General features: G+C 57.0%; 2 protein-coding genes across 2 annotated transcripts in view; one reads left to right on the top strand and one right to left on the bottom strand.

Annotated features, from left to right (window-relative positions):
* Positions 1–1,417: 1,417 nt before the first annotated feature.
* On the bottom strand, positions 1,418–12,684 carry LOC103766865 (inner centromere protein-like). The gene is made up of 19 exons (XM_018089168.1): positions 12,551–12,684; positions 12,246–12,359; positions 10,164–10,834; positions 9,210–9,261; positions 8,635–8,668; positions 8,292–8,391; positions 7,596–7,683; positions 6,945–7,080; positions 6,731–6,865; positions 6,252–6,263; positions 5,718–5,827; positions 5,366–5,477; positions 4,549–4,644; positions 4,108–4,232; positions 3,863–3,941; positions 2,944–3,048; positions 2,638–2,745; positions 1,841–1,994; positions 1,418–1,650 (listed from the first exon to the last, which is right to left on the bottom strand). Exons 1-19 carry the CDS (start codon positions 12,679–12,681, stop codon positions 1,457–1,459), a joined length of 2,556 nt encoding a protein of 851 aa, XP_017944657.1. The 5' UTR covers positions 12,682–12,684; the 3' UTR covers positions 1,418–1,456.
* The window catches only part of INCENP (inner centromere protein), a 15,774-nt gene continuing 15,472 nt past the window's right edge, over positions 12,680–12,981 (top strand). The window contains exon 1 of the mRNA XM_029965730.1: positions 12,680–12,774. Within this exon, the coding sequence (XP_029821590.1) occupies positions 12,680–12,774 (95 nt within the window). The remainder of the gene's footprint in view (positions 12,775–12,981) is intronic.

Raw genomic sequence — 12,981 nt, 5'->3', positions numbered from 1 at the left:
TCGAGGCTCGGGTTCTCAGCGGGCTCCAGGAGCCGCGGGAGCTGTGCACGGTGCCCGGAACCAGCTGCAGCACAGACACCTCATTAGCGCTCGGGCCGGAGCTGGCAGCAGCTCCCTCCCAGCAGCTGTTGGCACCGAGGTTTTTTCCACTCCCCCGGTGTTCCAGGCTCTGTTGGCAACAAATTAACCGGGAAATTGTCCCGGCCGGGGCTCAGCTGCAGCAGGGCTCGTGTCCCCCCTCCCAAACCCCCTGTGGATGCGGCCACGTGGGCACCGCAGCATCCCTGAGGGAGCCAGGGATGTTCACCTCTGGGGTGGGAAGGACCTTGGCTGCCCTACCCACCTCATCCACAGAGCCCCTGCGGTATCCCAGCCCCAGCCAAACAGCATTCCTGGGACAAAATCTCCCTTGGGTGCGCACTGGCTCTTGGGGTGAGCGCTCCAAGTGCTTCCAGCCCTTTTTTGCAGAGGCCCCAGGAGCCGGGATGGCTCCAAGGATCCTGGCTCCGTAATTCTGCCTTACAGCCAGGGCCTTATCTCTTGCAGTCCATCACCACTCCAGTCAATCCCTGTGCGTTCAGGCTTGGGAGAGGAGGAGGGAAGGAGAGGGATGGTTGTAGATCTGCTGCTGAGGAGAGGTCAAAGCTGTTGGTCCCAGGCAGGAGCCCCCTGGGAACCATCACACCCTCTTACCCTTCCCAAGCCCCCATTCCCAAATAAACCCACCTCCTGCCCAAACCTGGCCATACACTGAAGTCTCCTGGGAAAAAAGGACACAGAAAAAAGGAAGCCTAGGCTTCCTTTTTCTGGTAGAAGAGAAGGGTGAAGAGGCTGCTTAAACTGTCCAGGGAGAGTTTTTCTAACAGCAGGAAAAGGATTCTGGCTCCAAGTAATAAGGAGGCACAGGAATTCATGAAGGAAGAGGACTTGCACATAATAAATAGAGATAGTAAATATATATGTCTCTCTATATATGTATATGTCTATACATATTTATGTCTATAAGAGCTATTTATCTATATACATACATAGAAATATACATAAATACAGTAAACATGTAGAAATAGGGTTGTGAAAACACTGTCCCCTCAGGGTGATTGAAAGAATCTAGTCTTCCCTACAGCAATTTCCAAGCTTTCTTGTGTGACGGAAGATCCTGAGGGAATAGGAAATGGGGCATAACATATCTCTGCATCTTGCCTTGCAGAAACCACAGTTAAGTCAGGATCACAGAAGATTCCGAGTTGGAAGGGACCCCCAGGGACTGGGAGTCCATACAGTTATTGGTCTGGAATCAGCCACCCAGGCAGGAGAAAGGAGACACAGAGAGCGCTGCATTTCATTAAACACTTTTATTTTTGCAACAACAACAAAAAAATAAAAGTAAGTTAAAACTGTAAATACAGGATAAGTAAAACACACGTGGATGCCCTAAAACCCCCTCTCCTGTCTTGGCTCAGCTCTGCAAGGTGCAGGAGGGGCTGGGGCCGGGCGGTGAGTGCCACACGGCCGAGCTGGTGCGCTTGAAGTAGCGGGGCTTGCTCTTGTAGAAGATGTGCTCCAGCTGGGGGCTGGGGATGGCCCCAAACAGTGCATCCACGTCCACAGGGTGGTAGTACTGGTGCAGGACGGCCTGGTGCAGCTGTGTCCCTGGGGGGAAATACATATCAGACACGTGGATGTGCCCTGCTTAACCCCACGGGCCGGGCGTTGCTCTTTCCCTCGGGCACGGGGGCTGTCCCCTCTCCACTGGAGCCACACACACTCCTGGACTGCGCTTTGGGATGGCTCCAGGTGAGGCCGGGAAAGGAAAAAAACCCACCCCAGAGCCAGCACCTACCTTCAGCCCAGGCAGGGACGGGCTTCCGAGGGTCGTTCTCGTCGTCTGTGGAGTCGTCGCTGTTCAGGTCCAGCCCGTAGTCGTTCTCAGCTGTGGGGGATCCGGGTCCCTGCATGCCCTTGGGGGGCCCGAGGCAGGATGTGGAGAGGGATTTCTGGAACTGTGTAGAGAGCAGTGATGAGTAAAGGAAGCGGCACTTCCCTGGGGCAGGACAGCCAGCCTGGCTGGGTAGGATGGACACCAGAGCCCAGTGGGATGGCCCCCGGAGCCCCAAAGTGCTCAAATCCTGTACCAACACAAAACTCAGTGGGCTCCCTGCTCTCAACCCCTCCTCCCCTCCTGATTTCTGTGGAAAAACCTCGGAAGAGCACCCTGTGTGTGTCTCAGCACTCAGTATGTCTCCACACCCAAACCTCTCCCGCGTTCCGTGGCTGTTCGCCTTTCCCTCCCTGGAACTCTGACACGAGCCAGGATGGAGCCCGCAGCTCCAAGGCGAGATTCCCGGCCGAGGCAGCGCTCGAGCCCAGCTCCGAGCAGCCTTTTCCTCTCCCGACGGAAGGCTCCGCGGCTCCAGCTGGCACAGCCGCGCTGCCCGGGGCCGCTCCCGGCGGGATGTCGCCTCAGGACCTGCTGCCATCCTGTGGTCGCTTCCAGCATCTTTCCGCCGCATCTTTTTTTTTTCTCCCCCTCCCCACAAACCACTTTTTTTTTTTTTTTCCTTCGGGTTCCCCGTGCCGAGCTCTGCGGTGGCTCCGGGCGGTGGGGGCTAATGAGCCACGGCGGGGGCCAGGGCTCACCTTCACGGCTTTGCTCAGCCACGTGCCAGGGGCAGCACTCGCAGCTGCTGCTGCTGGTGGTGGTTTGGGCTTTTTCTCTTCTCCCAGCTGCTGCTGACCATCTGCTTCCTGTAAGACACAGGAATTAAGTAGTTCTTCACCCGGGCAGAGCAGCCAGGCTGCCTCTGGAACAGAGCCATGCTCTCAGCAGCTCTGGCAAGACCCAACCCTCAGTCCCCTCTGCATCTTTTCCTGCAGAAATAACCCCAAAGCCAAGACTCCTGTCCTTGCTCAGGTCCAGCCCAGCTCCCTGGAGCTCACACTCACTTTCATCACTTGGAGCCAGGTGTTAAGAGCTGGGAAAATGGATCCTGGTTGCTCATCTCTCTTCTGCCCAGGCCCCAGGGGTAACTCTTTGGGGTTCTCTTTCCCCTAATAAAGAGGGGGAAAAAAAAATCACTGCTCAAGTTCCTTTTCAACCCAAACCCCCTTTCCCAGGGTTTCCCCTCCCATACTGTTCAGTACATGGAGTTTGATCCACTTTCTCCTGCCTGGAGGAGCTTGGCCAGGGTCACACTCTGGCCCTGCTGCTGGCAGCACAGGGAGGATTCAGACCTTATATTAAATTTGTACAACACAGGGGAGTCCAAATGCCAGGGACCAAGTGAGGGAGAGCAGCAGGAGCAGACACAGGAGGGAGAATTTATCCTGCAGAGGAGGGACCACTTGGGGCACTTAGTTTCCACTAGTGAAGGAGTTACTTTAAGAGCAGAGAGCAGAATAAAAATGTTACTGTGATATTTTGAGACAAACGGCCATAACTTTAAGCCCCAACATTCTTTGTGTGGGTGCAAATGAGGTGACACAGAGCTGTGTGGCACCTGAGGTTTGCTTTGGGGGGGGGTGGGTCACATCCTCCAGGCACGGTGAGGGAATGTGGCAGGGAAACAGAAACAAATATCCAATTTCCATATTCATTTCAGGATCAGTGATTGCCCTTTGAGGTGTTCATCCAGGTGCCATTTCACGGCTGTCACCATCTTGTGACACAGCTGAGGGCTCACCTGCCAGCCAGGGAACCCCCAACAACTTAGCAGCAATTAAGACTGTGCAAGAGCAGTCATTATTTTGATTGTTATTTGATCCTCTAAATAACATCCCAGCAACACAGCACTTGGAAAACATCTGATCCCAAACCCAGCCTGTGTGCTGCAGAGAGGCTGCTCCCAGAGCACTCCAAACCCACCTTGGTGGTCTTGTCAGCCAACACTGCTGGCTCCAGCTGTGCCTGGGGGGGCTTCTCCTTCCCTCGCTGCTTGGGATCCCTGGGGAAAAAGGGAATTTAGAGAAGGAAGCATGCCCATCTGCCCCCCACATTCTTACAGCCTCCTGCCCCAGCACCCCAATCTCCAGGCAGCCCCACAGCCCGGTTCCAACACCACATTTACACTCACTGCTTCCCCGTGCCCGTGGCCAATGCCCTGCTCGCACCTCTCCTTTGCTTTTTCCACCTGCTGCTGCTCTAGGAGATTCTTCAGTTCCAAGACTTTCTTCCCTTTTTCCTTCACTTCGTCCTCTCTCCTTTTCTGCGGTGGTTCTTGCTGCTCGTTTTCTTCCTGAAGAAGAAAGAAGAAAAGCCCTGTAAGCACCTCCAGCTCAGGTGGGAAGAAGCAAATGCTCTGAGACAACCTGTGCAGGTCAGAGCTCACCTTTGCTCCCGTGCCTGTCCACCAGCTGGGACATCTCTCCCTTGTGTCCCAACCCAACCTCAGCTGCCTGGGCAGAGATCTGGCAGCCCCGACCCCAAAATCCCTGCAGCAAGAGGGCAGTGACCTGTGCCTGTCCCACCAGCCACAACAGCACAGGGGTTCCTGCCATCCCTGTCCTTTTCCACGTGTAGGAGGAAAAGGTAAAGAGCTGAGCTGCTCTTACCCCCCTCAGAGCTTTCTGCTTCCGCGCATCCGCCTCCCCGGGTTTCTTCAGCGTTTTCCTCTTGCTTCGCTCCTCTGCCACCTTCTCTTCTCGCACCTGTGAGGTGAACACCTGGGAAAGCGTCCACCACCCCCTGGACTCCCCTCACAGCCTTGGAGGGAGGTCTGGAGCCTGGGATATTCCAGGTCCTGTAAGGAGTCCAAGGACCCAGCGCCCAGCAGCGGGACCAGCGAGGGCTGGGTGTGCTTTTGGGAAAGGCTGAAAGGAGCATGATCCCTTGTTTTCCAAGGCTGGCCCTTTCCAAAGGTCAATTCAGTCCACCCCAAAATGAGCAGTCAGGACCCTCCCAGAGGCTGCTCGGGCTGTGGGCCATCAGGCACAGCTCCCTCAGCCCTGCCCACCAGCTGAACCAGCTCCTCACCTGCCTGCCCCCCAAAAAAGGGCCAGGCCAGGTTCTGAATCCCAAACCTGACCCAACTGCACCCCCCAGCTGAGTCACAGACACCCCCTGCACACCCTGTGGCCTCACCATCCCTCACACTCTGTGTGTGGGGACCAGGTGAGGCTGTCACCTGCAGGGCTGTGCCCAGGGCAAGCAGGTGCTGCCACATTCCCTAAATCCAGAGAACCGTGAACGCAGCCTGTCACAACAGGAATCTGCAGAGGGCTGGAGAACAAAAGCCCTCCCCTGTCAGACAGAATTCTGGCAGCTCTGATGCACTTTACCCATCACTGATCTGTCACCCCCAGCAGCTGCCCTGATCCCACCAGTGCCCTGCTCACACCAGGAGGCCCAGACCCTGCTCAGCCTCCCCACCTTCTCGTCGCTCTGCAGGAGCTTCTGCTCCATCTGCTTTTTCTTCTCTTCCTCCATCTGTTCCACCCTCTCCCGAGCCTGCAGGGCCTTCCTCAGGCGCTCTTCCCGCTTCCTGGGCAGCAAAAGGGCAAGAGGGGGGCTGTCAGCTCTGCCTGCTCCATCACAGGGTGAGGATAACTGGGGGAAGAGCTGCCCCACTGAACCTGCTCTGGCAAAGCTTGGCCCCAGCTCCACTCCGTGGGAAGGTGGGACACCAGGAGGTGCCCAGGCAGCACAGCTCCCAAAATGCTCATTCCAAGGGGGAGGCACGAGGCAGGTCTGTGCCGACCAGGGAGAAAGGCACCCAACTCACTGCTTCATTTCTGCCTGCCGCCGTCTCTTCTCCTCCTCCACCTTCTTCTTCCTCTGTTCCTCAGCCTCCTGTTTCTTCCGGAGGTTCTCCAGTCTCTGCCGCTCCTTCTCCTGGAGGGAGAAGGGTCTGCACTGTACCAGGTGCTGGGGGCTGTTTCTCCCTGGTACACACAGTCACTGTCAGAGCCATTCACCTGCATGCCGGGGCATGGAGCAGGGAAGACAACACAGGTTTGGCAACAGGGATTATCCAGTGAGAGCAGAGGGGTCACAGGCACAGGAGGGAAAAACCTCAGTCCTTTGGCTGCAGAGAATTCCCTGACCCAGGAGGGTGGTGGAGAGGGAACACAGTGCATCCTTGCTCAGAGGTCAGAGGCTCCCAGCAGTGCCCAGCCCCAAGAGATCCTGCCACCTCACCACAGGTGTGGCCAATTCCCGGCGTGGCCAGAGGGCTGATGGACACCAGGTGAGAGGGGAGGGCGTGGTCAGTGCCCGGGGCCGGCAGGCTCATCCAGCCCCAGGTGTCATCACTTACAACGAAGTCGCCCTGTGGAGAAGGCACATAAACACGATTAAAGGTTTGGAAGTAACGCCCAAACCCCCTCACACGGCACGTGCACCCCGTTCTCAGCTGCAGCTCACACCAGGTACGTGGCAGAGCCTGACCCCACACTGCCTGTCAGCCCTGCAGTGGCCAAAAACACCGGACAATTCCCACTGCAAAGAACAGCTTTGCACTTTCCTACGGATCAGCAGTCCCAGAATAGCATGTGATGTTTCTGCTGACCACAGGCAGAGCAGCTGGGGTTCCTCTGCACGTGAGGAAGGTTTGGCAGCTGGGGCTAAAAACCCCCTCCCTTCCTCATGGAGTCTGATGAAGAATCCCAAGGAGGCCAGGTTTCTCCCAGAATCTGCACTTTTCCTGAGCCAGGAGCAGGCTTATGCTTTTCTAAGCAGGCAGTCCCTCCTGCCACTGCCCCACACCTGTCCCCCAGAGGGTGAGAGAGGACTCACCTTCAGGTTGGGCCGGGTGGGAGTGTTACGCTTGATGAAGTCCTTGATGCCACCCCCTCGCCCCGTGGGCCCCGAGCTTGGCAGCAGCTGGTTCCGCTGCACGGCCTGAAGGAAGTTCTTCAGAGGCTTCACAACCTGCAGGGAGAGAGGGAGAGAGCTCAGAGCCTGCCTGGGACAGAGGGCACAGGGCTGTGGCACCACTCACCTTCCTCACCTTGCTGGCCGGAGAGGGTGACGACGGAGCCTGGCTGGCTGAGGTCTTGTGCTTGTCATCCAAAGGGGAAAGGGCCTGGCCCCCCGGCTGCTGCCTGTGCCACAGGACACCCAGGGCTTGCTTGTAGCCTCTAGTCCTGGTGGCATCAGCAAGAGGGACATTAGGTGACTGTCACACTCCCTGGAAGCATTCCTTGGCTGTTACACGCTTCCCCCTAAAGCCTCACATGAAACCCCAGCAATATGCAGTGAAGAGATAGGTCACATATTCCAGGAGACAGGTCACATATTCCAGACCCTAACGCAGTCCTAAATAACCAAGTCAGTCACCTGCTCTGGGACCACTCCCTCAGGAACCCTCAGAGCCACCTCCCAGCTCACTGTGCTATGTGGGTCACCTCTGCTTGTCCGTGCAGGACCTCAGGTGCTGCTCCCCATGCCAGACCTGGTCACAGAGCCAAACGAGGCTCCAAAAGTCACAAGGAACTTCCAGGACATGGGATCTGGCCAAAGGGGATTTCAGAGCCACGCTGGAAGTGTGGGAGAGAAAACAGGGAAACCCCTAAAGCTGTTTAACACAAATGACTTCAGAGGCCAGGTCTGAGTTCTTTCCAACCCCTGGCTCATCCCTGCTGCTTGCAGTGTCCCCTACCAGATATGGGAGGGACTCTCCTGGGACTTGGCACAGTGGGGTGGCTCCTGGTTCGTCTGGGGTTCACTGCTGGGATTTACATGGCTTCCTGTGGAAAAAAACTGGATTCGGTGCCATGTGCGAGGCATTCCGCTCTCATCTCCAGCTCTCTGTGCCCAGATCCCTGTGGCACATAACTGAATGGAGAAACTGGAGCCTGGATGGCCACCTGGAACATCATGTTGTGCAGGTACCCTATGGGACACACCTGCACGACCCCTTCTGCCCAGGCACCACCCCACCCAAAGGCATCCAGGGACTCTTGTTAGATCCTGCAGCTCCTACAGGGAACAAAAAAAAAAAGCCCAGATATCCCCTCCCCTTGCTCAGAGGAACAGAAAACAAATGGGACCTGTAAATCCTCACATAATAACACAAACCCAGGGGGAAGGGCCATGACGCTCTGCAGAAGATTCCAGCTCTGGGAGCTCCTTCACAAGTGTCTTTGATCACTTATCAGAGGCTGAAGCTGGACAGGACAGAGTTTGTCTCAAGGCCTGGGCACATTTAGATGTCCTTGCCCCCCTAACTAACGTCTCGTCTCTTTAGGAGATCAAAAGTTTCCTTGGAAAGCTTCCCTGACTGATCAGAGGTTTCAGCACAACCCCCAGATCTCCCAGGAGCCTGCTGACCCCGGTCAGAGCAGCTCAGAGTTACCTGCAGCATTCCCTGCCTGCTGCTCGGGGTGGGACGGGGGCTGTACCGGAGGGCTGGAGGCTTGGGGACTTTTGCTTGGAATGAGGACGTCCTTGGGAGCCTGCAGGGAAAGGAGAAAAACATTCCCCTTAGCACAGCTGCTCCAAGGAACGAGGCTACTGTGGGCCTCCTGCCCTGGAAAAGCCAACTGCTCGAATGGGATCTGCTTCCCTCCCAGCAAGGGCTGTGCTGGCTCATTTCAGGGATACCAGCCACACCCCTGCCTCCAGTGACAACCTCGGGAAAGGTGCTGACTCAGCAAGAAGGTATCCAGACAGTCTGTAGGTTGTTCCTTCCAACTCACCTTTTCCCTTGGGGGGTTCAGCTCCAGCTCGGGCCTGCAAAGGAAAAGCTATTTTCATTATTTCAGCTCCCTGAAGGTGAGTTACAGGTGCGTGTGGGACCCCAAGGGAAGTTGCAGGTAAACCTGAGCACATCCTGAGGCTATCCCAGCCCAGACACACAGAGGCTGGGCTGTAAATTCCTCTGAGGGACCATCCCACTGGGCTAGCGAGCATAACTAGCTTCAGCCTTAGGTAGCAGGTAAAGAGGGAGCTCTGTCAGCCTTGGGATGAGCCTTACCTGCCCTCTCTCCAGCTAGAGCAGAGCTGATTGACTGCCAGCATCCCAGCATTCAGGGGCTGGTGGCAGCCAGGAATTCCAGGAATCCCTGGACACACAGTGCCAGCAAACTGCCCACCCCAGTGTAGGGTTTAACCTCACTGTGCCTGAACAGCACAACCTAAAATATCAGCCAGCACTAGACAACAGCAGCACCTGAGCAGTCCCTCACAAAAACCTGTGACAAAAGCCACCCAAAGAGTGTCCTTGCAGGGAATTCTGGGATCCCTTCCCACCTGTTTTACGTGGCAGCCTCACCTCGTGCCGCTGGTCACGTCTTCTTCCATGAAAACCTCTAAGGAGCTCTGACCTGCAGAGAAAAGCATAAGTGGGGTTGGGGATTTCATTCCCAGGCTCCCAATGGCCTCTGGGGTGTGCGTGGAGGAGTGCAGGCTTCCTCCCAGGAACACGGATTGCTCAGCTTTCCACACCAGCACCGCACCTCCCTCGAGTGCCACTGACAAACTGGAGTGGGCTGGGAAGGCACAGCACTGAGGCAGCAGCTCCAGTGCCTGCAGCCTGCTCGGGCTGCCTGTGTCACAGCCAGCATTCCCAGGCCATTGGCTGCAGCTCCTGCCTCCCCACACGCTCCAGTGCAGGGATCTGGGGGGGTTTGGGCTGATTTCAGGCTGATTCCACCCCCAAATCACACCCCTTTGCTCCAAGTGTTGTAACAAATGCCTGGATACAGTGTGACTCAAGGCTGACAAAGCTGAATTCCAGAGGCCTCCGTGCTCTATCACGGCTCATCTGCCTGCAGCAGCAACGCTTTTGGAAAGTCCAAACTGCCAAACCCTGCCAGGAGCAGTGGGAACAGAGGATACAAAGAGTTCAGTGCTTCCAGGAACAGCCTGGGTTCCTGAGCCCTGTTCCTCTGGGGATGCTGCTAATTTGGGTCTCTATCCTCTCCCAAAAAGCATTTCAGTTCCTCTGCTCATTTAAGGGCTGCAGACTTTCAGCCCTATTGATTTTTCGGAGAGCTGGCAGAAGCCATAAATTAAAGCCCCTCCCCAGGGAATGCAGCAGTCTCTCCTGATCTGAAGGCACACGTGGCTCGAACCACATTCTCCCTTCCATGATTGTGGGTTTTTTGCCCATTCCCAACCTGTGCACCCCAACTCCAGCCCCGGTACCTGCACCCCAGGAACCCACAAGGGCCGGGACAAGGAGAGTCCAGGGAGCCAGATCCACCAGGGGTGAGCAGGGACTCACAGCTCACTCTGCTGGAGGCCGAGGAGGACTCTCGCGCCGCCGCCTTCCTGGCCTTGGCCCTGCTGACGGATCTCCGGATCATGTTCTCCCTCCGGCTGGACAAGGAGTATTTTTCCGCCAAGGAAGCCCTGCGGCTCCTGCTCCGGCGGCGCAGCCTGGGTTTCTCTGTTGTTCTTTTGCTGTCAGAGTCCTGGAAGAGCAGTTTGTCGAGGCCTTGGGGGGATCCATCTCCTTGGAGCGCAGCAGGGTCTCCGTTCCAAGCAGCCTTGGGAGTGGAGGTGCTTGCTGTCCTGGGCCCCCGCTCCCCATCCCTTCCTGGCTGTTCAGCTGCTATCCCAGCGACTCCAGAGACCTCCTGCAGCTCGGCTGCTGCTTCCCCCTCTGGCAGGTGCTCCCCCGAAACAGCCAGAGTGGCTGCATCACCTCCAGCAGCACCCTGAACACAGTCCTGGCCATCCTGCTTTCCCAAGGGAACAAAGGCTTCAACCAGCTGCTTCCCAGGCAGTTCCAGGAGCTGGGGCGTGACACCAGCCTGAGATCCTGGAGCACATCTGGGCACAAACACCTCCTCTCCCCCACAGCCAGGGCTCTGGGGCTGCTCTTGGTTCGGGTGCCATTGGGAACTCAGCCTGGAAGACACCGGCTTGACACCGCTTTTCCTTCGGGACAACCTTAAAGGAAAACCATTTTAAAGGAAGCGATGAAGGAATCTCCCCCACACCCAACTAAGTTTTAGGGGAAAAAGCAGATGTTAAGTTTTGAAGTGAAGCTGCTGCTGGCTTCTCCCCTCTACCATTCCCCCTCAGAGCCCATCCTATCCTTGAGGAGAGGCACATGGATACACAGCCTGAGCTGGCTCACGTGGACACAGGGGCCCAGGCAGGAGTTCACACACAGGGGCTGTGTCACACAGACACAGCCCAGGCTGGGTATCCAGGGCAAAGGCTGGAGAAATGGAAGTGGGAAAGCCGTATTTAAACCCAGCTCTTGGTTTAGGGGTAAAGTGCCTCCAGGAGCAGCACAGGGCAGAAGACAGTGCCCGCAAAGGGACACACTGCACCTCACCCCCCTGCTAGCAGCCACCCACCTGCCCTGCCACATCAGCAGATCTTCTCAAACTAAGTTTAAACGAGGGGAAGCACAAACAGGACCTGCCTTCTCTGGGGGAAGCACCCGTTACAGCCTGAGCACTCCCCGCAGGGCTGAGAGCTCTCCCCACCCCGATCCGCAGCGCTGCTTCTCCTGCCCTCCCTCATACACGCCAGCTTCCCACGCTCTCCTGCTATTCCTGCTGCTCTCCCCACCCTCTGTGTCTGCTTTCTGACAGTCTCTGAGCTCCAGCTCTTCCTCCTGTGGGCTTTTCAGCACCGTTAGCACGATTTTAGTGTCACGGCACACCAACAGGTCAGGTTTGGCCCACCCCACCGTGGCTGCAGGGCCTGTCCCGCTGGCAGCGGGTGCTCCCACAGAGGGAAGGCCACCTTGGCCACCCAGCTGCTGGCCCTGGGATGGGAGCAGAGGCACAGTGGGCTGCCCGGGAGCAGCAGCACCAAGGAAGTTAATTAATGCCACAGCCACCTTGCCTTCCCACGCAATTAATTACACCCTGCCCTGCACCCTCCTGTTCATAGGCAGCCTCTGTCCCCTTCAGAGCAGCTTTAGAAGCCTTAGGTGTGGTGGGTTCTAAGCAAACCACTTGGAATTTCCACTTCAGCTCCTCACTAAACCCTTGGAGCCCCCCGACTGCCAACTTGGACACAGTGCTGGGAGTACATCCCATTTCCAGGTTCTCCAGGCACCAACACAGAGGTTTAGGGAGTGAACACCAGTAGCAACCTCAAGCCAAAAGACAAACCCGATGAGACAAACCCCAAACCAAACAGGCAAGATAGTAGAGTGTTTATTAGTCTTTAATTATAACCAGTGAAGGAAAGTAGGCAACTTTATCCCAGACTCTCACCAGGATACAAACAGTGATAGATCTCAGCGTGCTCCTTTTGTTTGCTAACTCCAGCAATGCAGGTGCTGTTCTGTTTCACTCAAGCACCGTGGGGCAGAGCCAGGAGAAGCTGACCCACCTACCTCCTCCTGTTTGGCTCCTTGTTTTCCTCCTTGAGGCAGGAGGACTGCTTTTTCCTGGGACGCCTCCTCTGCGATGGCGTTTTGGGCATGAGCGCAGGCTCTGCCCTGATGCTGCTGTGGAGCAGAAGAGGCAGAGCACAGGTTGCTTCCAACACCACTTCCCGGAACAAGGGTCGCTCACCAGGAGGGATGAGGCCCAAACCCACACCTGTGTCCAGCCACACCCAGGCAGGAGCTCACTCCCCAGGGCTAGGAGTGCCCCGAGGGCCGGCGCTCCCTGGGGTCACCTCGAGGGCAGCCCCTACCTCTCCAGCATCCTCACGCCCTGCTCCTCCACCTCCCGCAGCCAGGCCAGGCGCTTGTGCTGGGCATCGTGAAGGAAACGGGACAGCCTCTGCCCGCACACCTCCAGCAGCTGCCGCGGCCCCTCCGCCATGGTCCTGCCTGCAACACAGAGAGAGAACAACGCGGGGGAACAGCTGGGACGCCTCCCTGAGGGAAGGGGGAAGACACTGGGCTTCGAGCAGGTGTGAGGACAGGCCAGGGCACACTGTTAAGTGCCGAGCACGGACAAAACTTAACTCCCGAGAGACCCCTCTCACCCCCAGCCCAGTAGCAGCGGCCTGATCCCCGCCACCCCCTTACCGAACTCTCGAACTGCGGCCTCCCGCTCCCGCCGCCTATTTATCCCCCCACGGCCAGACCAATCACAGCGCGCTCCTCCGAACGCCCCTGC

The sequence above is a fragment of the Manacus vitellinus genome, unplaced genomic scaffold (genome assembly GCF_001715985.3).
Source record: "Manacus vitellinus isolate BGI_N305 unplaced genomic scaffold, ASM171598v3 scaffold_118_pilon, whole genome shotgun sequence".
In the NCBI taxonomy this organism is placed as follows: domain Eukaryota; kingdom Metazoa; phylum Chordata; class Aves; order Passeriformes; family Pipridae; genus Manacus; species Manacus vitellinus.
The sequence above is the reverse complement of the archived record's forward strand: the minus strand, read 5'-3'. Positions and strand labels throughout refer to the sequence as shown.

What these genes read in the sequence shown, in the direction of transcription:
- LOC103766865 (XM_018089168.1), bottom strand. Translation starts at nt 12,681, where the DNA reads ATGGCGGAGGGGCCGCGGCAGCTGCTGGAGGTGTGCGGGCAGAGGCTG. An exon ending in GGCGTGAGGATGCTGGAGAG is followed by an intron (nt 12,360 to 12,550) that starts GTAGGGGCTGCC and finishes TCTGCTCCACAG; the next exon opens with CAGCATCAGGGCAGAGCCTG. An exon ending in AAGGAGCCAAACAGGAGGAG is followed by an intron (nt 10,835 to 12,245) that starts GTAGGTGGGTCA and finishes TTTTCCTTTAAG; the next exon opens with GTTGTCCCGAAGGAAAAGCG.